At 33.2% G+C, this 27,231-nt stretch overlaps 4 protein-coding genes across 8 annotated transcripts in view; 2 read left to right on the top strand and 2 right to left on the bottom strand.

Moving 5' to 3' along the window:
- Mmp2 (Matrix metalloproteinase 2) overlaps positions 1-17,533 on the top strand; it is a 51,244-nt gene extending 33,711 nt beyond the window's left edge. For all 5 annotated transcript variants that reach the window (XM_066732630.1, XM_066732632.1, XM_066732631.1 and 2 more), the window contains 7 exons: positions 12,060-12,206; positions 12,347-12,489; positions 12,927-13,085; positions 14,778-15,253; positions 15,369-15,667; positions 15,827-15,930; positions 16,000-17,533. In XM_066732630.1, coding sequence (XP_066588727.1) covers positions 12,060-12,206; positions 12,347-12,489; positions 12,927-13,085; positions 14,778-15,253; positions 15,369-15,667; positions 15,827-15,930; positions 16,000-16,265 — 1,594 coding nt within the window. In that variant the 3' untranslated portion in view covers positions 16,266-17,533. The remainder of the gene's footprint in view (positions 1-12,059; positions 12,207-12,346; positions 12,490-12,926; positions 13,086-14,777; positions 15,254-15,368; positions 15,668-15,826; positions 15,931-15,999) is intronic.
- A 140-nt stretch (positions 17,534-17,673) lies between these two features.
- On the bottom strand, positions 17,674-19,997 carry Ppcdc (phosphopantothenoylcysteine decarboxylase). The gene is made up of 2 exons (XM_066732635.1): positions 18,876-19,997; positions 17,674-18,789 (listed from the first exon to the last, which is right to left on the bottom strand). Exons 1-2 carry the CDS (start codon positions 19,302-19,304, stop codon positions 18,616-18,618), a joined length of 603 nt encoding a protein of 200 aa, XP_066588732.1. The 5' UTR covers positions 19,305-19,997; the 3' UTR covers positions 17,674-18,615.
- A 1,144-nt stretch (positions 19,998-21,141) lies between these two features.
- On the top strand, positions 21,142-22,875 carry LOC136776877 (CUE domain-containing protein 1-like). Its single transcript, XM_066732783.1, has 4 exons — positions 21,142-21,675; positions 21,741-22,113; positions 22,173-22,259; positions 22,321-22,875. The coding sequence occupies exons 1-4, from the start codon at positions 21,562-21,564 to the stop codon at positions 22,458-22,460; spliced, it is 714 nt and encodes a 237-aa protein (XP_066588880.1). The 5' UTR covers positions 21,142-21,561; the 3' UTR covers positions 22,461-22,875.
- Positions 22,876-23,586: 711 nt separating this feature from the next.
- SWIP (strumpellin and WASH-interacting protein) lies at positions 23,587-27,127 on the bottom strand. Its single transcript, XM_066732782.1, has one exon. It carries the CDS (start codon positions 26,977-26,979, stop codon positions 23,716-23,718), a length of 3,264 nt encoding a protein of 1,087 aa, XP_066588879.1. The 5' UTR covers positions 26,980-27,127; the 3' UTR covers positions 23,587-23,715.
- Positions 27,128-27,231: the final 104 nt, after the last annotated feature.

Raw genomic sequence — 27,231 nt, forward strand, 5'->3', positions numbered from 1 at the left:
CAGCGTTCCTCATATAGCGTATGAGCATTAATTGTGTAGAAGCCAAGGCAGATCATTAAATTCTTCTACATCGATGCAAAAGCCAGCTACAGCTCCTTGCACTTATCGATATTTTCCCTCCGTATAGCTCAAGTATGTGTCCCTATTTTCCTTTATTTCCTGTTTTTCTTTCAAATTTATTCCACCCCCGTACTCTCTTTCTCACCGCTACACCATTTTCCGCCTCAACTTCCATTTCCCTTCTTTCTCCTTCGATTATCGTCTGCAGCGATACGTGAAAATTCCTTTCTCAAAAGATTTCTCATCTTTAAAAACGCGTTGCGTATTATGCACTTTGACAATTCAGTCTTTCGTGCTTCATTGAGAAATTAAAGCTGTACCCACCCACTTCATTAGGATTCATTAATGAAGCATTATAGTGATGTGTGTATATGAGTTTTGATAAAAACTTTAATACCCTGATGCACACCACTTGTATTTACCACTTTTTGGAAATTTAAATAAAGTAGACAAGGAGATTTATGCAAAAGTATACAGTGAATAAATAAAGCATCCATTATATGTACTTTCTTAATTAAAAAAATAATAATTTTTATGTGCTCGATATTCATAAAGCCATATAATTTACTAGTTTAAAAAATGTAAAATATTTAATTATAAAATACAGCTGGCAACTCTAATTATATGTCGTGGATGATTAGTAATTTGGATTAATTTTACTTTTACTGTCTGCTGTTTATATAGTCTAATACCTTTTAATCCATTTTTATGAACTTCTGGGAACAATGATAATTATTGATAATTAATTGTTGTACTTGTTATTAATTATAGTAAATTAGCTTTATCAATTATACATGTAAGCCGTGCCTCAGAGCCTGGATGAACAAGAGAAACGCAGAGGGTGCACAGATGACTGTATAATAATTCAGTTCCATAACACGAAGTGCGTTTCCGGACTCTGGAAGTTTGACGTTGTGTCACCAGGATGAGGAAAGGTGCTTAAATTAATGCAAATCGTGCATCCTACGCAATGTATATTCTTCTAGCACAGTTTCTCTCTTTCTCTCTTTTTCTCTCTTGGGATTTAACTATATCTATTATTCATAAAGAATTTAATATATGTGCAGTTATTATTAAATAGAAATATTATTAATTAATGTGGCTCGATCATCGTGGACTATCATCTTTGCCCAATAGTCTGTAATAAGAATGGAGACAATGTTCGAGCATCAATAAGTCAATTTGTATACTGTAAAATCTATTTAAGTCAATATATATTAGTATGGTTTCATCATTGATTCCGTGATTTACTATCAGAGTCTTCCATTCCCTCGTTATTCTCCCACGTACTTTCCACCTTTTAATGGATTTGGAACACTTCCAAGTAATACTAATAACTCTGTTAAATTGCCTTCAAAAGAATTAATTAGCTGAAATTTTATTTGGTTTTATTTCGTTTCTCTAATGGCGTTTTTACAAAATTTGTGTAAATCTGAAGATATCAAACTGATTTTTTAGTTGCAAACTTCATATGTATATAGTATACAATGTGAATATTATTAATAAATTTAGTTTTTTATTTTTGAAAACTGGAGCCAGAAAATTACGAGACCCATTTGATCAGCCCTATCTGCATTTGCTTTTCATTAATTCCATATAACTTAGCAAAAAAGCTGCTGCATCTGCTATCTTTCTTTTAACTAGAAATCACTATCTTCATCGGTTAAATGCAAGCAGGATAATCAATCTTTTGCAATCAAAATGATGGATGGCCTTGGAATAAATTTTATTTCGTTGAATTACTTATCTCAAAGTTTCTCGTTAATCAGTTTAAAACATATTATAGAGAAGCCCCCACAGGACTGTAACATATTTAATTAATATATAATTTGGCTTAATATTCTTCTAATAATTAGTATATTTATTTTAGGCAAATTCTATATTGAGTAGCTTTATTTGCAGCAAATTAGTGTAAGAGCAAGAGGAAATTGTTTAATTTTCTTAAAAGTTTCGAAATATTGAACAAATAAGTTATTATCGATTTCAGCTTAAGGCTAATTAATGGAGTAATATATTTGATTTATAATTTTACTTAACGTTCCTTTGTTAAATACTATAATTTTAGTAAATACTACAGTGTCCAGATATATTAGCAGTTAATTAGATTAAAAGAATAAGAAGAAATTGTGTAATTTTCTTATACAATATTAAAATATTGGATAAAATAGTTGCTATCAATTTTAGTATAAGGTTGGTCAACGAGTGAATGACGTCAAGGGGCATTTTTAAGAAGAAAAATGAAGAAAAATGACGTTTGCGTCTACTCACTCAACCTGGGTGCGATGCTTGCCTGTAAAACAGGCCCTGGCGGTCATCACAACCTTTTTGAGTGAGCGGGCGCGATCGTTCATACGCCAAGCAGATTTATCACCACCACCACCATCATGGTCATCGATTTTTCTACGAGTTTCCTTTTCACATAGAATTCTCTCAAAAAATATCTTCGAGTATTTACCAAATCCACAAATCTGTTAAAAATAATAGAAATCAGTGTAGTAATTGATGCACCATTCTTGTACGATTCTTCATATATAAGTTAATGGTAAACATTCTGTTTTGTTTGTATATATTTTGCTTATGACTTTTTGCAACTATTTTGAAAGAATAGTGCGAGCAAAATGGGTTGAAAATGAGAGAAAAGAAAAAGAACCAACTTGAATGGTGGAAAACATGGGTTTTCTTTCTTGGAAGGTATTCAACGAAGAGAGAGAGAGAGAGAGAGAGAGAGAGAGCTATACGAGACGAGACGAGAAGGTGGAAACTCTTCGAACGAGGTCGCGACCCAATTTTTCACATCGTTCAGCATTTTTCTCTCTGAGCCTGAATCCTTAAATACAGGCCAATTAACCTTTTCAGTCTCATTCACGGAATATTCCAGGCTCTGTCTCACCGGAAAATCCCAATAATTCCAATTTCTGCACGTGAGAATCTCCTAATTGTCCATTCCAGTGGCTCAGTTCTATTGAACTTATTGCTTAATTGTAACAAATTTTATTTGCATCTTATCCTCAATGAGGTCATAATTATTTAAGTATTTGACACCTATACCAATTTTAGAAATTCCAATTTAGTAATTTATAGAAAGAAAATTTGTATTATAAAGGTGAAAATTTAAGGAGAGGGAATACACATTGGAAAATCTATGTTCTCATGGAGTGCGAATTGATGAAAATTACAAATTGGTATATGAATGTGATATTGCTGCCAGCTGATAATGACGTCCGTTTGTCTGCGAGAGTCGTTGGTCGAATTATCCAGCCCCAATTGACGACACATCATCCAGTTCACTCAGTAACAACCAATAAAAATGGCGCAACTGAGACAGTTCAGCTATAACGTCACGCCAAAATCAAAGGTTAACGGAGCAACAGTTAGAGCGTAGAAAAAAAACGTACGCAACCAAAGTTCCAGAAACAAATCATTTACTGACTCCAAATTGACCTTAAAATGACTGCACAATAATTTTTATTCAGCCTTAGATGCACGAGTCAAATACTTTTCAATGGAGCTTGCGAGCCAAGTAGTTAGCTGTGATATAAATCAGGCAAGATAACCCTATCATTTACCTTAATGCCTTATACATACTGTAAATTCGTCACCACAAGTTGTGCAATTTGCTAGTGACCGAATGACTGGCATTTACATGTAGAAATATCGAGTAATTTCCATAAGAAGGAGAAATGAAATTTTAATTTTATAAATAAATACATTACCATATTAAGTATAAAAGTCCCAAGTAATATTTATGATATTTCGAAATAATTTAACGTTTACACATTAAAATACACATCAGATTTAAGAAAGTTTAAGGTGATATAAATTATTAAGAAAAAATATATGCAACTAGAAAATTTTAAGAAAATATACGTTCGTTTTGTTCGTGCAAAAAGTCATTACACTTTTCATACTTCTTGCATTTTTAACAGTGTCAACTTGTGCAATGAATAAAAGCAAAAAAAGTGTATAAAATGTAAGAATTGTGGGTAAAACGAAGAAAGAAGCCTATAGTTAGAGCGAAGATGAAGATTAATAAAAATTGGAAATATAAAAAATTGCAGATATAACTTTTATTTTTAATACAGTAGTACAGATCAATGATGAAAGTGGTATAGAGAAAAATAAAGGAGACATAAATCACTAAAAGATTTATCGTACTCGATTCAATAGGTGTAAAACAATTTTGCTTGATAAAAGAGAATGAAAAAAGATCGATTCAGCAGGATTAGCCAAATAATTGAATTGCATATAAAATGAATTGTGGAGGCTGGGAAGAGGAGGGGGGATGAAAGTGGCGAGAGGAAAAAGTTGTTAGAAGAGATGATATGCCAAGTGGAGTCAAGTGGCGTAGGCTCCGAAGCGACTAGACGCCTTCTCGACTTTTCTCGCTGCTGCTGCTGCTGTTGTTTTCTCCCTTTTCTCTCCTATCAAAACTTACCGTTCTTCCTCTTATGCCAACAAAATCCTGCAAACACGCTGATCCTATTTTTCCATCCTGCTCTGCCGTCAGTTTTTCTTTCCAGCAACGCTTGCTTTTTTATATAACAACGTTTAATATTTCTTTTTACCTTGTAACCCAATGCTTTTGCTATGTAAAAAATTATTAAAGTCAATTTTTTTCTATTCATAAGTTATAATAAAATTTGAGGACCTATATTGCTGTATAAAAATTACTAAAGTTAATTTTTTTCTACTATAAGTTAAAATAACAATATTTAAGGATCTATAGAAATTTGTTTGTGTGTGTGTAAAACCTTACGGGAGAGAACGCGAGTCCTCGCGTTTTATCTAAAACTTGATACACTTGGCAGATATTTATAGACTGCTGGAAAATCAATAGAACGAAAAAGTATATTTTGCCTACTAGGATTTTATGACAGGTTGAAATGAAACTGAGGTAAACTTGACTTGGCTACGGTTGTGTTTTATTACTTAGAACAGTTATTTTGCTTTTAATCTCTTTTTATCCGATATCAACGATAAATCGATATAAGGCTTTTGAAAGTAAGCAGCTCAGACTGGGATTTCGTACAAACCAGTGGTATAAAGCAAATCATCAAAGTTTTTCTCTTATACCATCTCCTCCATTCAAAAGGATTTTTTATAAACTTTAGAGTGCCATTTTTTCCAGCATCGATTGTTTTCGGCTAAAACTCGTTCAATTATCGATTCGCTTTTCTATAAAAGATTCATTTTCATGGCATTTGCAAAATTCGCAATCTTGCTTGATGTTATAAAAGCCTCCTAAAAATTGTATGCACACAAACCACTGTTCTCCTCACATACTTATATGTATATATATATATATATATATATATAAAACAGTAGTATTATTATACGAAATCATAAAACCCTCCTAAAATTACCATTTTTTAAATTAAATTAAAAATCCTAGTAACGAGCAAGAGCGAAATTTTGCCATATATAATACATCCCTTTATAGATTTATAAATATGGTCAGCCACAAAAGAAAACAAAGATATCTGACACTGATAGAAGGTTTTACTGTATACAGCTCATATATTGAGCTATAACTTTGTAATGCATAGCGAATGCTGGAGATATAGGAATAAACCTTTTGTATTATTTATAAGATGGTATTGTGTGCGACTCTACATGGAGAGACGTATGGAAAAGTTGGAAATGGACGATAAGGAAAAGCAGCATTAATGTTGAAGTGTGAAATAAAGATGTGTGTGTGTGTGTGTATGTGTGTGTCATATAAAGGAATAAAGAATATAAGAAAAGACTTTTGAGTACGTATATGGGGATCGTTGGTTGAGTGCATCGAAGGATGCGTGAGTCGTGCAGGGGATTCTGTGGAAAGAGGGGGAGGGGGGGGGACTCTCTTATCGGTGAAATTGTCGACGTGAAAGGTCGAGTGGTACTTGTTGCGACACGAGAATCTCCAGTGAAATGTTCTTGAATGCACTCGTGGAATATGCGAGGAAGGGATGTAAAGCACCCTTCCACAGATATATTTTACATACGTAGGCACGCACGAGATCCCCCTCCGCCCCCACTCCTTCTTTCATCATCCCTCGCGTGAGAACAGGGAAGAAAAAAAGTGAAACCCTCGAGAGGTTGACTGATGGAGCCCTTCCACTCTTTCCCAGAACACTCTTCCGCGCACGTACTACGACCCAACTGCTGGGGTAATCTTCACCAAGGGCAAGGACACCCTAACAATCATATCAAACGGTACATGAACTGTTTCATGACTGGAAATACGAATTTTTGGCGCGTCGAATGATACAATGACTTTTTAATAAAATAAGAAAGTTGGTGGTTTTATTTATTCGATTTGGAGGATCAAAGTCGCAATACAAGGGAGGAGATAATAATTTAAATTTTTTCATTACGAAAATCATGAATTTTTGATATTTGGAATACTCGATGTCTCGAATGATGCGATTCTCTCGTGAAATTGGAAAATTCATGGTTTTAATGATTTGGTACGAGAGATTGGAAACAGAGAGTGCAGGAGGAAATAATAATAATAATAATATAGATTATTTCACGAGAGAGAAAAAACACGAGTAATTCGTAATGCCTCGAGTGATGCAACGATTCTCTTGCAAAACGCGAAAATATAGCAGTGATCGGTTCGGGAGGGGTTGAAATCAATTTGGGAGGAAACGGTAATAATAAGCAGGCAGTCGGTGGAGATTGGCGGCGATGGAGGAACGCACTTGTAATCGGATTGTCGTCTCCTAGGCAAAATGGTTATTAGGGATTCTCGCGCGATTCGATTTCTGAAGGAGTCAAGCCCCGAGCTAAGAAGACGAAGGAAGTGGTGCTCTAACGTATCCGGTCGAAATTTCTCCCGACGTAATTTTTGGCGGAACGAATAACTTTCGCGAGAGAAAGGGGAAGTAGGCAGGCAGACAAGAAAAAGAAGAAGAAGAAGAACAAGAACAAGAAACTCGATAGTCCTTTCTATATACGCGGAAAGACGACTCGTAATAACTTTTCACGAGAAAATTCGAAACTTTTTCCCGTTGATACAAAAATGTTTTGCCAAAGTAATATCACCGTGAACAACTGTCTCTTATATGTGTATATATATGGAGAGAGAGAGAGAGATTGAACGAAAGCTGGTTATTACACTTGTTACATGTTCACACCTGTTTAGATACATCAAAAACTAAGAAAAAATTCTGCAGTTTATTATAGTAAAATTCAATTGCAAATGACTGAAAATTGATTATTACACTTTTACGCCTTTTTAAATTTATAGTACGTTATATAGTAAAAGTTTTCTGCAGTCGAGCAACTGTCATAAAAATTCAACTACATAACACTGCGCTGAAGAATGCTTTTTAGTATACAGAGACGTCGGTAGTGATCGTCAAAGTTAGGCAAGCGTTCGGTGCAATTAATAGTCACTTGCATGCCCCAAAAGCGACAGAACCTGCGTGTAACAGCTCTGCTATCCAGTTTCGAAACACAGCTTAAAGCTTCAGTCTCCAAGTAAAGCTAACTAAGAAACTATCTTTAGTCGCAGTTTCGAAGGGTTCCACGAGAAAACTTGCCAAGATATATTCTCCACTGTTTCTCTCTTCCGACTACTATCGATTGGAGAATAACAAGAGATGACATACATTTTAATTTTTTAACGAAAATTTTGCAATAAACTAAAAGAGAAACTGACTGATGTAAATTTAATTTTTTGGATGCTACGAAATAGTTAGCTTATTCAATGTAATATAATTTTGCAATAAACGAGAAGAGAAATTGACTGATGTATATTTAGTTAACGGATCGTACCAAGTGGATGGCTTATATTAGGTATAATATTATATTTTCGACGAAAATTTTGCTTTAAACGGGAAGAGAAATTGACCGATGTATGTCTGCTTTTTGAATCCTTCAATGTTATTTAATTATTAGATATAGAATTCATCTCTTAACGAAAATTTTACGATAAACGAGAAAAGAAATTGATCGATGTAAATTTAGTTTTTGGATTCTACAAAGTGGTTGGATTATTAGATATAGTACAACCACTAATTATTGTAATATTATCAGTAGCTAATAGGGCTCTCAGCCAGTTTAATTAGCTTTAGAATTTTTTTCTGTAGGGTGTTAACGTTGCACCTAGTAGCTCTATAGAAGCTAATTAAAGTAATTGCACAGGTGGCCTCTATCTTATTCCCCCTGAAAATCTTTCACATTTAGTACAATGGCTTTTTGCACCTTTGAGCAGATATATTTTGTTAGCTTAATGCACAATTCTCTTCCCTATATATATGTATATATATATATAGAATATATTTTTAACTTTTTTAACCATTTTATTCTTCATGCCTTGACTCTGATGACATGACTAACGCGATTACGAGTCTCTTTGTGTCAGGAGTGGTGCATCACGCCATATGTTCAAGCCAGACTCGCAAAAATCGATTAAACGTTGCAAGCTGAATTTCCAATTAGCTGAAATTTAATGGAAAATTCACCTAAAGTTATCCCGCAATAGTCTGATCATCAACCTACTTCAATTTTATTTATTACCAGTGTAATTCAATAAAATAATTAAAAACTCACAGATTGCGTTAACTATATGATTTACGCTCTTTCACATTTCAGTTTGCTAAATTTTAATTTTCACGTGATAATTATAAATTATGCGTTTTTTATGCAAAGCTTAGTATCGTTAAGTCTTGTTTGAAACCAAACCAAAGTGAAAATCTCGAAAATTAATTAAATCATTAAGCATATAGTACGTATATCTATCGAATGAAACGCAATGCCTTTGATATCACAGAAATTTTGCAAAGGATCTTTAATATAGAACCAAAATCATCGACTAAACGAGGGCCTCGTTGACGTTCGAAACACCTGGCACTTTAAATTTTCCTCTAATACCGAACGATACGTTTCATATACAACGTGTAGTATCGTTGAACCTTCTTTGTTTGAAACCAGATCAGAGCTAATACCTCGAAAATTAATTAAAGCATTAAGTATAGTACTTGTATATCTATCGAATGAAACGCAAATGATCTTTAATACATCTAGAACCAAAATCGTTAACCAAACGAGGGCCTCGTTGACGATCGAAACACCAGCCACTTTAAATTTTCCTCTAATAGCGAGCGATACGTTTCATATACAACGTTTAGTATCGTTGGACCTTCTTTGTTTGAAACCAGATCAGAGCTAAAATCTCGAAAATTAATTAAAGTACTAAGTACAGTACTTATATCTATCGAATGAAACGCAGAGGACTTTAATATAAAACCAAAATCATTAGCTAAACGATGGTCTCGTTGACGTTCGAAACACCTGCCACTTTAAATTTTCCTCTAATAGCGAACTATACGTTTCATGTAAAACCTTTAGTATCGTCGAGTCTTCTTTATTTGAAACCAGATCATAACTAAAACGCTGTGATTTCAATAGCACAGAAATTTTGCAAAGGATCTTTAATATAGAGGCAAAATCATCGACTAAAGGAGGGCCTCATTGACGTTCGAAACACCTGTCATTTATTTAACATTGCTCGGTCAATCGCTGAGAAGCTCTCGTAGCGACAAATCACACCAATATCGGAACCAGTGCTGCAGAGCTGACCGATGGCCCTCGATGAACTGTCACCTGCACGAGCCAACCATTGCTTTCTATCCACCCAGTCCACCAAATCAACTGGAGAAATTTTATCCGACACTGTTATCACTCCTGGACACTCGGTTCATTTTTTCCCTGCAGCTTCTACAGCGAAAAGCTTTCTTGGCAAAATCTTATCGCGAGAGATCTTCAACTTTCCTCTTTCTCTCTTTATTACCTCGTGAATCATTCCAAGACTCGCACCTATTGCAAGAATGTAATACACGTCTTCCTGGTTAAATTTTAATTCTTATAAACGACGACCTTCTCTTTCATCATTAATTCCTCTCTTCCAGCAGAAACTCCTTGATCGTTTCCAAGTACAGATAATATTCTTAGAGACATAATATTGTTAATTAGATTCTCTTATTTCAAACTGTTTGCTGTATCATGAAATTTCATGATTGAATAATGAAGGTCATTGGAGTGGATACAACAGCACCTTGGCCAAGTTTCAATTAATGAAAATGGCCATAAACAGATTGCAGCGATGTAGCTGGGTTAATTAGAGCATGGATGATGTAGATTAAATAGCAGGTAGGCTTGATTAATGTTCTGGAGGCATGGACACCTTCCAGATTGAAAATGTAGTAATATTGTGTTAATAAGTGAAATAGTAGAATGTTGTATAATTTGATGAGAATATTTTATTATCAAGGGATGGTTTATCTTCGTGTTTTAGAATATTTAAGTAATTTTTAGGTTTTCAATGTTAACCACGAAATTCAGTTTTAACCAATCACTGGTTATTTGGATTAAATGTCAGGCATTAGCTTGATTAAAATTTTGGAGGCATGGATATATTCCAGATTGACAGTATATACATATAATAATATGTATTGATAACTGAAGAGAGTAGAATCTATAACAGCACACATGACTAAAATCAACGCTTTAGCCAAAGTATGCTGTTAAGACATATTATATCACTCGAAGGAAATATATATTACAGTCTGGGAATTGTCTATTTCGTGTTTCAGAAAATTGAACTAATTTTTACATTTTCCACATACTAGCCGCGAAGTTCAGTTTCATCCTATACTAGTTGTGGAAGTTAGAATTTCGGGCAAAACTATCGCCGCGGCCGATTCTTTTTTTTCCTCCTCTTTATCTCTTTTTCTAACGGAGAATTATTAGCAGGGAGCTCGTAACGATCGTTGGAGCGCATTGCTGCTGCGGTGACTTCGGCTCGTAAAATTTACGATGGCTCCATAAAGAAAGGCTCTGGATATTATAGGGGGAAAGGAAGAGTTGCCAGAGTTGTGCCCTTGCACGCCTGCCAAACTAGCCAACCTAATCCCTTACTCTCCGCTATTATGCTTCCTTCATATCACTATCGTCATCCCGATCTTGATGCTCCTTCACCTGCAAAAATCATCCACCCGTGACTTGTGCTGCTTTGCATATGAAAATCTGGCAGATACTGATGTACCTAGGTCTCGCTTGATTCCTGTTTTCTCCTTTGTGAAAGAAAAGAAACAGGAAGAAATATTCTTTTTTACTATTTATTTCTCTATTTATATATATATATATATATATATATATTTATTATTGCATCCTTGAAATAAAATAATCTTAAAGCGAAAGATTAATATAGAATATAACAAAAGAGAGGAAAATTTGTGATTTGTCTTTTATTTATTTATCCCACTAATTTATTTATTGTTGCATCTCTGAAATAAAATATTCTTAGAATATAAGATTAGTATATAAAATACGAGATAAGAGAAAGAGAGAGATTTCGCTGATTTTTCTCCTCTAAACTCTTTTCGCAATTTGTTAAAAAATTGCAAGATGGTATAATGCAATGCAGAAAACAACTGTGCAGGAAGGTCGTTTCTTTAGAAACAGGAATTCGTAGCGTTTTCTAGCAATTGCTCGAGGAAATCTTTTCTCTCGTATATTCTCTCTACAGCGGCAGTCGCGTTGCCGTCGCTAGTCCGATAGAAAATTCCAAAACTCCACATCTCTCTACTTTCCCTTCTTCTTTCTTCGTTGCTCTATTTTTTCTGTGTACCAAGCCACTTTACTCTTTATTTCTATGAACAGAGTATTCTATCCTGGTACATAGCATATAGATACATACGATAGAATAAAATCGCACTATACGTTACTTTGTTTTAAGAGAGTTAAAAAAAGAACCTTCTTTAACTAGTTTATGAGAATAAAAATAAATTTTCCAGTATTCCAATATCTCAGTTTACCAAAGTCCTTTTTCTTTCTTAAATAATAAAGGAATAAAATCTTTTGCATTTCTTTTTTTATTAGTTATTTTTAATTACATAATAAAAACTGTTATTGGTTCTAAAATTTTAATAAACTTTAATTGCTATTACTTTTTTTTAATACCTTTAAGAAGTGTACTAATAATTTATTTTATCTTTTTGTTTTAGTTTAAGAACCGATCCACCCAACGATTTAAGCAAAGGCGGTGTTCGTCTAGAATTAAGCAAAGCACTTGATATTTGGGCGAGAAACTCCAAGCTCACTTTTCAAGAAATAAACAGCAATGATGCCGATATTCTGGTATATTTTCATCAGTAAGTATTTTCTTGTTTATATCAGTGTGTGAGCATTTTGCTTTTAAATATTTTAAAGCTGTGTATGTATACTAATTATCTAGTACTCTGTTGTAGTGTGCAGGAAAAGAAATGGAAACTTTTTTTGTTTTTTTTTTTAGAGGATATCACGGAGACGGATATCCCTTCGATGGTAGAGGTCAAATTTTAGCACACGCTTTTTTTCCTGGGCGAGATCGAGGTGGCGATGCCCATTTCGATGCGGAAGAAATTTGGCTATTGCAGGATGATAGCAACGATGAAGGTGAATTTAACATTATTTCATGTAAAAAAAAAGAAAATATGTTCTCCTTGTACGAAAAACTGCAACAAAATAAAAAAAATTTTACCGGTAAATTATCGATTTTCATACAAATTGAAAATAATATACGAAGCATACTATATTACTGAATTTAAATTTTGGTATTGAAAAATTCGAGCAAGAAATAACAAAAGTTTTTTTGTGAAATTTTGGCTAAAAATTGGAGTACAACACTAATAAGTTGCAAACTCCATTTAAATCAAATTTCCTCGTTGTTACCTATTACGAACTTTATAATTATTGAAATATTTTGGCAAGTTTGTGGTTACATTGTATATGATGTAATTTATAATAACTTATTTCCCTCGATTAAATTGACAAATATAAGCCGAGAATTAAACAATTTTTAGTCAATTCTAACAGATTTTTTTTTATATCAGGGACCAGTCTGTTCGCCGTTGCAGCTCATGAATTTGGTCATTCCTTGGGCTTGGCACACAGCTCTGTGCAAGGTGCACTTATGTATCCTTGGTATCAAGGCTTAAGCCCAAATTACGAATTACCAGAGGATGATCGACATGGAATACAACAAATGTATGGTAGGTATAGGAGGAAAGAGATGTTTAATCGATACTCTTTAAAATTATTTTTATGATAGAGTAAAGATTAACATAAAAACTCTGTGTCTATTTGCTACATAAATTATCCCTTTAACATTGAAATAACTGATATTTTCAGTAATCTAATGCAAGTCCTTAGCTCCAAAGACTGAGAGATATACTGCATTTTTCTCTCCGCTTGATTGCATGTATCCCAGAGGAAAGAGCTTCGATTTAGTACACGTTAAGATCGACCCAACCTTTTTCCACTGAGCAGAACTTCACATTTCAATCAACCCGAAACTACAGACTTGTTTAATTTACCCTCTACTTGTATCCTTCGACCTTTCCTGGCTTCTCTCTCTCTCTCTCTCTCTCTCGCGCGCACACATATACACACACACAATTAAATTGAATATCAGCGTTGGCATAGCTAGGATACACAAGAAAAAGATTAATTATTCAATTAATTGGTTCAATCATAATTATTAATAAAAGTGATGTTACGTCTGTGTGTCAGAATAAATTTTGAGGATTTGTACAATAATTTCAGGAATTAATACTGCCCTCTAATCAGAACAAATTTCTTTCAAGCATGGATGCTTCGATAAAATTATTTCTCTCGTTTATTGAAAATAATTATACCAAAAAGAAATAACTGATTGATTTATGGGAATTGTGTATATAAAATTAATTAAAAATGTAGCCGCATAAGATATATATTTATATGATATGAAGTTTAAAACTATACCAATTAGTAGATTTTCTAGATAACTGAATAGCAAATATAACAAAGATTTTTAACGTGGCGATACGAGTAGGTGCACTTATGTATTATACAAACGAGCTTAATGGGGGAAAACATTACTTACAAACACATTGAAAAACGACGTATATCTTACTTGGCGACATGATTCCTGAAACATTGTTTTTAATTAAAAGTGGAATTTTCTTCGCCGTCTCCAAGCAACCTAGTAATTTCCTCGTGTAATTAAGTCGTTCCATCAGCTTCGCTTTAAAGCTTTAAACACTTTTCCTTTTTCTTTTTTTTTACTCATACTGACATTTTCATGTGGAAGAAAAAATTACAATAAGAGACAAGACTTCAAACATTATAAATTGCTCACAAGATTTTTACATCAATGAATTTTTTTTAGAGAAGAATATTAATCAGATATACGTAAAAACATAAATCACATCATTGATTGCTTATTGAATGCGAATTTCACGATTTTCTGTGGGAAATGCATTAGATGGGTATGGGAGAGAACGATAAAAAAGGATTTCTCGAGGAAAAATTTCGTAAAAATCAATAAGGAAATTTGGAAAGGACAGAGGGTAGGTAACGAGGACTTCTAGCTGCCAGGCTTTCTAGCACTACTGCTTCAGACTTCATTCGGACTGATTCAAACCGCTAATTGCTCGAAAAACGACGAGTCTTAGTTATTATTTCATTGCTCTTATTCCAAAGTTCCCCCTCTGGCATACTAGTCCTTATCACATACTTTTAAAGTAGCAGTAAACAACAAGTGGATTATTAGGAGAACGACTCTTATTTGGAGTCTAACCTCTGCAATGAGATTGATTCAATCATGTCTACTTTTATTTTTACTTATTTCACTTACGTAATTTTAGTTGATTACCTCAAAAGTTGAATGGACAAGATAATTTAATAATAAAAATTTATTTTAGGCTCTCCGGAGGATAAACTATGGGGCAGAATACCAGGAGGTCCATTTCATCCTGAGAGAGCAACACCAAGAACGACCAAGACAACGGTGGTACCAACCAGGCCATGGAGAACACCAGACAGCAGGCCCAACCGGCCTAATCATTATCCAGATGACGACAGACCACGATATCCTTTTGGTCGGTATCCAGAACGACCTGATCATCGTACAGAAAGACCAGAAACTCCTGACTACAGACCAGATAGGCCAGACTATGGACCAGAGAGGCCCAATAACAGGCCCCAAAAGCCACATAAGCCTTTCAAGCATTATACGACCACAAGCACCACTGACAGAACCATTCCTACTTCAACCCCTTATAGACCCAAACATCGGCTAACCACTATCAAACCCAGAACTGACGTACCAGATAAGTGTGACACCAGTTATGATGCGATTAGTGTCATCCGAAGGGAAACTTTTATTTTTAAGGGCAGGGTATAGTATCAATTTTATCTCATTCGTTCTATATGATACTTTACTGGTATCTAATCTGCATAATATAAATATTTCATCTTTCAATTTATCACTCTTCAATGTTACTAATTTTCAGTATTTATGGAGAATTGGTGAACAAGGATTATACGAAGGATATCCAGCGGAAATTACACGCTTGTTTCATTTACCGGAAGACATCGATCACGTGGATGCCGTCTACGAAAGACCGGATAAGAAAATTGTATTCTTTGTAGGTCGAAAATATTACGTGTTTAACGCGAATATACTGGAACCAGGGTATCCAAGATCCTTGGCTACACTTGGTCTTCCTGATTCCATAGAAAAGATTGACGGAGCTTTGGTATGGGGACACAACGGCAGAACTTACTTCTTCAGTGGTACTGAATACTGGAGGTATTTATGTAACAAAATTTAACTAACAATGATTTCAAAATGCAATAATTAAATTTTTACAGTAGAATTTTTTGATAATTCTTAATAAAACATGTTATAAGAAAACATTCCGAGTTAAAATTTAACTACACAATTTCATTCGATGCTTATTTATTACAGATTTGACGAATCGATAAACTTCGTGGAACTAGATTACCCGAGGGATATGATAATGTTTGCTGGCGTAGGATATAACATAGACGCTGTCTTTCAATGGACCAATGGTAGAGAACTATCCATTTTTAGTTTTATTCTATTTAAAGAGGGTATTTAATTGCAAATGTATTTTGTAGGAAAAACGTATTTCTTTAAAGGTAAAGGTTTCTGGGAATTTGACGATCTCCGAATGAAAGTTGCTCACGAAAAACAAAAATTATCAGCATCGGTTTGGATGGGCTGCCCTCGTATAGTGGATACGAACGATGTTGAAACTAACCTACCGAAGAAATCAAAAATTGTATCTAGCAGTGCCGTCAAACAAACATTCTCTTTTAAAATAATTATTACTGTCACTTTATTCATTATACCAAGGCACATCGCAAGATTTACTTATGTGTAATACTAAAACGCAAAGTCAACGGTGATGAATAATGATGTATGTTTACTAGAAAAAATTGATTATGTCTATACTATATAGATATTTCACATTAGAAGAAGAATGAGTGATTTCGCCGAAAGCAAATTCCAATACAGTCGTGTTCAAAAAAGACTTGTTAGTTAAAGCATCTTTTCAATGTCACACTAAATCAATTCCATCCAATTCCGCCTTATAAAAAATAGTCAGCCTTTGAAAATGGTCGTGATACTTAAATGACTGTACATGGAACAATTTAAACTTAAGCTAATCAATGTTCTACGGTACTATAATAAACTTTCTATCTAAATCAAATGCCATAGCAAAAATGTTGAGTCAATAAGTATTACATATATATAGTGTGTATTTTACGCTGCGGGAAATTGAATCCTTTACCATTTGGCTAATTTCACCCTGTACTTTACATAAAAATTTATATACTACACTATAGCTGAACTACATATGATTCAATTACTCGCAGTATACCATCTGTACGATTTAGATAGCAAAAAGCACAAAGCGTGCTTCAGTTTTGTCAACTGTGATATGTATGCACGGTATGCACCACGCAATAATGAGTGAGTGAGAGAGGAAGCGAGAGAGGAAGAGAGAGAGAGAGAGACAGACAAATGAATTATATTTATAATTTTACGTTTAAGAAGTTACATTACTGAAAATGTAAGTTTCAAATTGAATGAAAGAAAAAATCCGTAGAGAATTCCAATTTTTGTTGTTAAATAAAACAGCTATTAATATTAATGTAGAACATCAAAGTCTTAAAAATCACACAATAGGTAATCAATACATTTTTAATTATTCATAGCTTCAGAGGTGTCATAATGAATTAGAAAAGTTTCTCTTTTTTATACCATTTTGAATCATGAGTTACTGCAATCAGTTTTAATAAAACAATAATGCCAAGAATGTACCGAATACAATTTTCCATTGATGAAGATGCAGTTTTTTTTCTGTTTAGATGGGTTTGGGTAAGAAGTGATCCACACACATTGACTCGCTACGTAGATGCAGTTGATGCAAATAGATTCTAAAAGTAATCATAAGTAAAGCTTTCCATGATTGTGGGAGATTGACATTAAAATAGACTTAGATGTTTTATACTTTTTTATAACATGTTCATATCATTTTAATTAAACAATTATATTTATGTATAAATTCTGTTGGAACTTCAGTAACCAATCATGGTTATTTTACTATGAATCGTTTATGAAGATAAAAATTGCTATAAATTGACCATAGAGAAATGTATAAATAATTTTAATTAAAAGAAATTTTTTGTTGGTAGCTCAATTAAGAAATTTTTGTACTAAACTATATTTTGTATGAGTGGGAAATAAAGAATTATGATAGGCATTAATTAAATGTTTTGTAAGAATTGTGTTTCACTTGGTAGATATATTATATTTCCACTTTGGACCATAACAATACAGTGATCGCTGGCATTTTAATGATAAATAGTATGTGCCTATGCAAAAATATATTTAAATTTATTAAATTCCAATCAATTTTATTTAATTAAATAATTACTATTGTTAAACTTATTTTAATCTGATCAGATATGTATATCCAATGGTAATATTAAATAAACAAAATATGAAGACTTTGTATATAAATATGTGTAAACATTTAATTTCAACAAGAACTGGTTTAACTAAGTAATTAGATATAAATAACTTATTTTTAATTATTGAACTTATGATTTCAATACAAAATTTACATTATTTACAGTACAGATTAAAAGTATCATTAAGAACATTACAATAAATTCACACATATTTAGAAAGTAGCCAGTCTTTCTTCAGACAATGGTTTTGAACCTGAAGATAGAGAAAGTTTTTAAGGAGCTCATGGCTTAACAAAATTTTCTATAAATGTAACTTTATGATTAATAAGTTTATATATATATATAGAAAGAAGTAAAATGATTTTACAATAAGCTGAATATACATTCTTTCCATGTTTGCTTAAATAAAGTTCTTCATATTGATTTTATTGAGATAAATGAAAGAAATATCTTTTTAAGTAACAATCATTTGATAAAACATGCATAGATTTTTTAGTGACTTAATTATAAACGATATGTCAACAGAACTAGTCCTTATTTTCAATACTTTTACAGTGATTGAACTGAAATATATTACTGCTATCTTTTGCAAAATATTTTCTAATTTGCTAGCCTATATTTGAGCAAAAATTATGCAGTAGTAGCTTTTTAGAAGTGCATTTATAATTACAATATCCATTTTGTTGAAAGTAGAGAACCAGTGATATTTCGTTTTAAAAACAAATACTTTTACACTTTCTTAAATTTCTAATTTTATTTATGTCGAAACTCAGGAGGTGAATATGGGTCCCAAGGATTAAGTAACCGTAATGTAGTTTGAACAATAGTATCAACCTCTGCCATTGCTCCATTACCAGTATCACCACACATAAGCATTTTAGTGATGCATGATATCTCTTTGTAACCCCAGGACTTAAGTAATGCCACCTAACATCAAATGTTTATATATTATTAGTAGATAAAATATAAATTTATATTATACATATAAGACATCAGCAAATCCATGCTCTTACTTGAGGTGCTGTAACTGGATGTTCCCACATTTTTGTATTCATTGCTGGACAAAACAATAATGGTTTAGAGGGATCCCAAGCACGAGCTACACATGTTAAAATATTGTCACATATTCCACTAGCCATTTTACCAAGCGTGTTTGCATCTAATGGTGCAATTAAAAATAAATCTGCCCATTTTGCTAAATCTATATGTAAAACAGGATCTCCCCTATCTTGCCAAGCAGCCCACTCAACTGTATCTGACAACACTTGAATCCCTGATGGTAATTCCGCTTCTTTTAAAAAATGTTTTGCTCTTTCTGTTACAACAACTCTAACATCAATATTATGCTCCCATAATTTATCAACCAACAAGGGAAGTTTTATTGTAGCAACACTACCAGTACAGCCAACCAGCACTTTTCTTCTATTAGATGTATGAGACATTCTGAGCTTTTTATTTTTAAATAAATATTATCTTAAGCTTTTATTATATCTTTTCCAATTAGCTGACCAATTATGTCCACAAAAATCACTCTTGGTATTAGGTGAGCTAGTTTTTAATCAGAATATTTTGCTCACTATTATTTGAGTATATATCTATAACTTTTATATTTAAATATTGCTAACCTTTTCGTATAACATTGAGCTGATAAATACTCTAAGCTTAACAATGGTATACTCTTCTTATAATATATTTTTAACTTTTATCTCTTAATACAGGTGTAATATTTTCTGTCTTATTGGCAGTATTCATGCAGCTATATACTTGCAGTATTGGGTATGTTTATACAAATATGTATTTCTGAGTTAAATATTTGAACACAGAAATATTGGCCATCTTAATTCTCATGAGGAAATTACCATAAATTTCAGTATTAATATATTTGTTCATGTCGATCCAACAGTAATATATCTTTATGCATCATCTGATAATTTTAACAGCTTTAAGCACTTATAGGAACCTGTCACAACTCCAATTTAGGAGCAATATTGAAAACAAGTTCACAATATCGTTGTATGGTCAGAAGAATAGGGACTAAGGTTATTGGAAACAAAGGTGGTTGAAGATGAAGAATAAGTAAAAGTGGAGATTGGGAAGTTAGCAAGCTTTGGATAAGATGGAGTAGAGATGTTGTTATGTTTCTTTCTGTAAATTATCGTTAAAACCTAATTTTGACCAATCTTCACGCATCATAAGCTCGTTATCCATTCGGCAACCGAGATATTCTTTAGCAATTTCTCTGCATTTTGTATTTTCATTGTCGTGTTCCCTTAAGCAACGCATATATTTTACCATTATACCTTTACAATATCCGTTGTGATCTAGCGGAAAGCTGCCTTTTAACGGCGGAGTAGGTTTAAACGATTTTTGCCCATAAACAAAGGATGACATCACTGTACCATGAATTAATCATGAATAAAAATCAATTATAAAATTTAAACAGTGAAAAACTAAGGAATACTCATGTACTATTGAGCCAGAAAAACTATATATTGCCTTAAAATTCACTGCTTCGATGGAAGCAAAAGTTAACCAAGTCCGAACCAAACCAGTGCGAATGGAATGGAGAAATGGACTCAAATGGACTTGAATCTTGAATGGACTATGGAGATTAGAGATTGCCAACGCGATTGAACGCGATTGAACTCGATTCTTGGTGTGTGACGCATATGGACTATACACTGTTGTATACATGTATGGCTGCGTTCCAAATCTTTATGTATGTACTATTGTACTATGCCACTATGGTATCTCTAGGCAAAATACGTGTCATGATTGGTGAAATTGATTCAATTGGCCAATCATGATATAGCGCTATCTTAGCGCTAAAGATTTTGAACGCGGTCATTGTAGTCATGTATGTAATAGATTTAGTCATATATCACTAAGTCTGTTCTTTTACGCTACATTGTTGCATTAGTGCAATGAGTTAGAGTGAGAAAACATATGTTTGTCTTATTTCAATTAATTACAGCAGTTTGATAGAGCAGCGAAAAAGACCACGAACACTGATGAGGGTTTAGCTGTTAGCAGCTGGCAACGACCAGCGTTACCAAGTCCGCCATCTTGAATAGTACTATGCTCTATAGTAAGTGAATTTTGATATAACGAATGCAGACTGCACAAGGTATACGTATGTATCAGCAGCGACTATAGCGTAGTACCTAAAATAGTACTACGCTATAGGATATGTCGCTTTTTGGTACTACGGTAGTATGTATATGTACATACCGAAAGTATATATGTACTACTATGTACATATGTACTACACTTGGCAACTCTGGGGTAGGGTGTAGTTAGGTAAGTAGCAAGAAAGGTTCAGGTTGGGGAGAAGAAATTTTGACAGATAATAACAATAATAATTTACTTAACTATAAAATAATGATTTACGTATCTACACAGTTTTAAACAAAATTTTTGAAATTTGTTAACAGTTGTACATGAAAATGTTGTGTAACACATGTTAAGATGTCAAGAAGTATTTGACAAACTCATAATTGAGAAAGTATGTGAATAATACCGGTAGTGTGTGTGTATGTGTGAAGATGGAAAAATTCAAACTAGTAAATTCGTGAGGGATAATATTGTTATAATATACATCAAGTAACATTATACTTATGCTATGAAATGAAACATAATACTTGGTAATTCCTGGTTACACTCTGTAAGTTTGTTAATAGCCTTAATTACTTATGCAAAATGGCTTCTGCTACTGAACAACAACAACAACAGCAACAAACTACCTTAGAATTTTACCAGGCAATGGCGGATTTTAAGAACATGTTTCCACAGATGGATGATGATGTCATAGAGGTATGAATGTTGTTTTAACAGCTTTAGTTTTGTTATTCGAAAAGGGAATAATTTCACTATTTTAGGTTGTTTTACGTTCTAACCAAGGAGCAGTTGACACAACGATTGATCAACTTTTGACTATGAGTACAGACAATGAAAATGAAAAAATCAGAAGTGAAATGGAGCAAAATGAAGAAGTCCCACAAGCATCTATATCCCCAAAAGCAGAAACAAGCAAATCTTTAAAGAGTTTTCAAAAGTGGCAGCCTCCATTGTTAGGCCAATTACCAGAATCATTTCTTCGCTTACCTCAACAAGCTCCTGATGATGCTGATGCTCTTTATGCTCAAGATAATCCTATGTTGGAGGATGAAAGAATCGCAATGTTCTTACAGAATGAAGAGTTTATGGCAGAGTTAAGATGGAATGAAGATTTCTTATCTACGTTAGAAAATGGTGTGAGTTATTTTTTATATCTAAGAATTGAGACTTTCAATAATGTAAAAATATTTTAGATTCAAAAGTACAGGGAACTGAAACTACAAAAGGTGGCCATGATGATGAGGATCTGTTTAGGGAAAGGCTTAGAAATATGGGCAAAGGTATAAGATATCAATAGGTCTTAAATATGTTTGTATTCCAATGGTTTATTTATTTATGCAGTATCTCGACGTAAATTTGCACAACTTACAAAAGTATTTACACGGAGCAAGAAGAAAGGCGGACGGCAATTGCTCCCTCCAACCGCATCTTGCGACGACTTACTAGATCCTGATGAATCATCTAGACAAGATAAGGTCTAGAGCAATCTATTTCTTAAATTATTTTCAATTCTGTTGAAATAACAAGCATATCTAAATAATATTGAGCAAGGTCGAAAAGAATCTCAGTTACTTCATAGTCATTAATTTTAGGGAAAAATATAGTACTTGAAAATATTTGAATTAGAAGATGCAGTAACTAACATAATATTTTAATGAAGGGAGAAGCAGTGCTTGTATCACTGATGAATGGAATTTTAAGATGATTGTTTAGTCAGAAAATTATTATAATTGCATATATTAAACTGATATGGGATAGAAATGTAAGATAAAAATTAATTTTGTTAATGTTTTTCTGTTTCCTTTTTAATATTTATAAAATGGAAGTCTTAAACATTTTTCTTGTATTGAAAGATTATTATGTGATATTAAATTTAATAATAATATTTTATATGTATTTGACAAGCATCTCGTTATATAAAATGTTGGATATTAGTTCAATTGTGTATAAACGGTTGCAATGAAAAATGGCATGTCACCTAGCAGCTACTGTTAGTGCTGCTTATAGAAATTATTGTTGACTTATGATGATTAGATATGTATAGATCTTTATTTACTAATAGTCTAATCACGTTTTGGTATACTGTATTTAGATTATGTTACAGATGTACTAATTATTATATATAAGTATAATAGAAAAAACAAATATTTGTGCAGTAGTGCCATTATTTATAGTATGTATAATTAATCTCATAACAAAATAACTCTTGATTTGTTATACATTTAGTTGCAACACATCCTAGTCATATTACATATTAATAAACTTTTAATAAATAATGTAATGTTTAACAATTTAGAAAATGAAATATTTATATATAAAAACTTGTAGTTAAGCATTTACATATATGTAATAGTATCTTTGTGCTCCATAAACACTTACACGTGCAATAAACACAAATCATACAACAACCAAATGCCTATTGATAAAAGAAATGGATAGGCGTGCTAACGATAAGACCTGATACTGTCTTTATCCCACAAAACATCATTACAAATGGCTAATGATATTGTTTATTATTCATTTAAAAAATAGTTTATTTATTTTTGTATTTTAGATATTTTTTGAATTATATAAATTTAGAGGGATATAGAGTGTATTAGCTATAAAAATGTTCAACCAATTCCTTTTAATACATACATTTTACACTGTAAAAGAGATAAATATACAATATGTATAAATAATATTTAGAAATGAAATAGAACGTACAATGTTGGACGAAGAGAACCAAAGAGACTATTACGATTCTGGCTGTTTAAAAAACACTCTGGCTCCAGAAAGACTATAGTATAACAGTTGAAACTCTGCGCTTCTCTCCTCGATTCGTTTTAACGTCAAAGCCCTTGTCTGTTGCAATTTTTCGTCATTATGCTCAATTTTTGCATCGGCAGCTGATCTTTCTTGATTCATATATTCTTCTACAGTCTTAAACCAATGTAAACCATCCAAATCCAAGCTTTGGTCCAACAGAGCGTTTATATAAGCTACCCCCATCGCAAATCCATCATCGGTGAACGCCGCACCGGTTTGATTCTTCTTGTACATCTTCTCTTTATTCGACATCGAATTGTCTACAAAGCTCAAGGTCAGTGGAGGAATGATAGCATAAAATTGATGCAAATGATAGGATTTAGGATCCCGAAAAGCCGAGGCGAAAACATCAACTAGAAGCTTGAAGTATTGAATTCCTTCGGTAAAGTTTCGAACTAGATCAGTAATATCCTCTTCAAGTCGTCTGGCTGCTGCTTGAGTGGACTCACTATAGTTTACATTCTTGCACATTGATTCGAAAGGGGTACTCGAGTTTATATTGGGTAAGAATGAAATTGCATTGGAGCTTGCATGCAAACCCCCAGAACGTATTAATCGAACGTATCCTAAGGCATTTCCTATCTGAGTGATCAACTGGCGAAACTGATCAAGGTAACTCATCCCACCAGTTCCTCCCAATTTCCTGATTCCCTTTTGAAATTGCTCTGCTCTCACATAAGTATAAGGTGTTGCACCATTCTCTCTTTGCGTCTTAATAAATCTAATATCTCTCATTAAGCGAGATTTGATGTGTTCATCAAATAAAAATTGGGAGAATGTATGCAGTTTCACTCTCAAGAATTGGTAGACAAAATTCACAGTAGTGCTCATGATCCCAGTTCCATGTGTTCTTATAGAATTTGCAATGTGTCGTATTCCTATGGTGTTTAAATGTTTGTTACTGCTAGACTGTTCAATAAAAGTTTGAGTGTTCAAATTATATAGATATTTAGAGACAAATACATGTATATTTCTCATGATTTCTAGGGCATCAACTCCTTGCTCCAAAGTTTGAGTAGGTAAATGATTCTGTACAGTCTCCAGACCCAGTTTGTAATTTGCCAAAGTGTGCATCGTTCTGTAAGTTTTCCAGTCATGTAGAGCTACTGTAGTGTGATTATAAAATTTATCATCCAAATAATTTTCTACAAATCGTTTAGGAAAAAAAATGGTTTTTGATAGAGGCAAGGGAACAGAGCGCGTTATGCGACTACCGTCCCTAATGCCGACATGAAAAGGATTTGTGGAGTCCACGTTAAGATGAGCGTGAACATGAAGCCTCAAGCTGGTTTCTATTTCCCTGCAAGCAGGCTCCATAATATACTGTATCAGATGTTGCTTAAACTCTTCTACTTTGGTTTCTGTAGTTTCTGATGATTCTTGATCCTCTATGGCACTGTTAAAAGCATTGAAGATATGAACAATATGACTTATACCAAAATTGCTGTTGTGTACAGAGGAGAAATAGGCTGGAACTATATTTTGATGATACAACAATATAGAATAATCACACATCTCTGCTACAAGGTCTTGTAAGTCTATGATAATATCATAACTGTCCAGAAGAAACCTCAGTTTGATAATTTCCTCTTCTTTAAAGGTGTCAGCTAGCTGACTAGCACTGGCTAAAGCACATCGAGCTATTAGTCTTCTATCAGCACTACCTGGTCCACTCAATAATTTAACACTTAATCCTACTAAGGATAAAGCATCAAGCTTCTCCTTACTATATCCCTTATCCTTTTGCATTAAGCCTTTTCTAGCATTCTCCAATAAGGTTAATATTTGATGACTGAGAAGCTGTGCTACTTGCAACTGTGACTGCACTATTACTGGCCCTAGCATATAAAATGATGTCTGAAGAGCCCGTTGTACTTCAATCAATCTACAAATCAAATGAACTATACTTTTGCTCATTGGTTTTGACAAAGCTGCATACAAATTTGTTACAAAAAATATACTTTCTTTTATTTGCAAAAACAATGTAAAGATTTCAGTTAATAATATACGTTTTTTTGCAATATCTGCTACTTGAAAATCTGCTTTCGTTGTAAGGCTTTGTAATTCTACACACCATATCATAGCTCTATAGACTAGAGTATTTACACTTTGGGGTAACCTTTGAGTCCTACTTAATAGGATTTTTTCACCAATTTGATTACTCACTATGCTCCCAGCTTCTTTGGGTAAAAAATGATTGAGAAATACGCTTGGTATCCAAATAACATTACCTACTAAAGTAACTGCATAATACTTTTTATTAGCTTCTACTATTCGTTTTATAAGCTTCTTATCGCATGCTCCGAATAATTTAGATGCAACAACAATTCCTACATTCACTCTAATCCAGGATTTATTGATTGCAGCATTATCTCCTGGCTTACTCTCTATGTCTGACATTAGATTCTTCAAATATCCCATTAATTGATCATTCATATTTGGAATATTGTGCAGTTTAACTTCCATTACACAATCAATGGATTTTGAAAATAAGTCTTTTTTTAATAAGGTTTCCTGCAGATCCTTTAGCAATTTTTCAAATGTTTCAAGTTTATCTTCAGAAATATCAAATTGGCTTGGATTCTGCATAACTGTATGAACTTGAATTCTATATTTTTTCCATTGATCCAATATTTGAGGCTGAGAATCAATGACATTATCAATAGTTAAGAGTATAATAAAAAGGTCTAGAAAGTGCTCTATGAAAGCTGGTAAATAAATATCATGATTTTTATTTCCCAAGCCAGCTAATTGTTGGGCCGATAGTTGCACAACTTTAAATATCCTTTTAACATAAACAAATAAATTCTGAAGATCTGATAGAAGAGCATTATTGATAAAGTTATTACTACTCTCTATACTTTTTTCTCCATGCATAAAAAATTTTCTATAAAAACTCTGAGCCTCTATTTTTAACAACCTGATCTCTTTACACATTCCAGCTATAGTTGCCAATATTTTAGAATACATTTTATTCTCCATTTCTATTAGTGACAGTATGCTAACGTCTTCCACTGCTCTATAACAAAGTCGAATAGGTCCTTCCAAAAATGACTCAAATAAAGAGTCATTTTTCCAGCTTTTCTCTGCTAAACTTTCAAAAAACTGACCGTATTTACGAAGGTGCAACGATCCAGCTGTCTTGTAAAGGTTCTCATCTTTTTTTGGATTCCATACTGGGGACTCAAACATTTTCTATATCAAATTTGCGCTTTAATATTGCTTGGTTATTTAATGATATTATATTACACCCATCACAACTTGACAAAACCGAACTCGAGCTGACTCGAGCTTTGACAAAACAACACACCTACACTGTGAACTCCCTACTAGTCCCTACCATGACGTCCTCTGCGCGCACAGCTCTCACACATAGAAAGCTGCTGCTATGTTCGTGAGATGCTTCCCCAGTCGTAGCACGCACACTCTTCCACCGGTACATAC

Source organism: Prorops nasuta, unplaced genomic scaffold (assembly GCF_024137725.1).
Source record: "Prorops nasuta isolate Cenicafe-Biocafe unplaced genomic scaffold, Cenicafe_Pnas_1.2 PNAS00010, whole genome shotgun sequence".
Taxonomy (NCBI): Eukaryota; Metazoa; Arthropoda; class Insecta; order Hymenoptera; family Bethylidae; genus Prorops; species Prorops nasuta.

Coding starts and splice junctions, on each gene's coding strand:
- LOC136776877 (XM_066732783.1), top strand. CDS start 21,562: ATGGCTTCTGCTACTGAACAACAACAACAACAGCAACAAACTACCTTA. Junction 21,676..21,740: donor TGGATGATGATGTCATAGAG/GTATGAATGTTG, acceptor TCACTATTTTAG/GTTGTTTTACGTTCTAACCA. Junction 22,114..22,172: donor CTTATCTACGTTAGAAAATG/GTGTGAGTTATT, acceptor AAAATATTTTAG/ATTCAAAAGTACAGGGAACT.
- Ppcdc (XM_066732635.1), bottom strand. CDS start 19,304: ATGTCTCATACATCTAATAGAAGAAAAGTGCTGGTTGGCTGTACTGGT. Junction 18,790..18,875: donor ATCCAGTTACAGCACCTCAA/GTAAGAGCATGG, acceptor ATTTGATGTTAG/GTGGCATTACTTAAGTCCTG.
- SWIP (XM_066732782.1), bottom strand. CDS start 26,979: ATGTTTGAGTCCCCAGTATGGAATCCAAAAAAAGATGAGAACCTTTAC.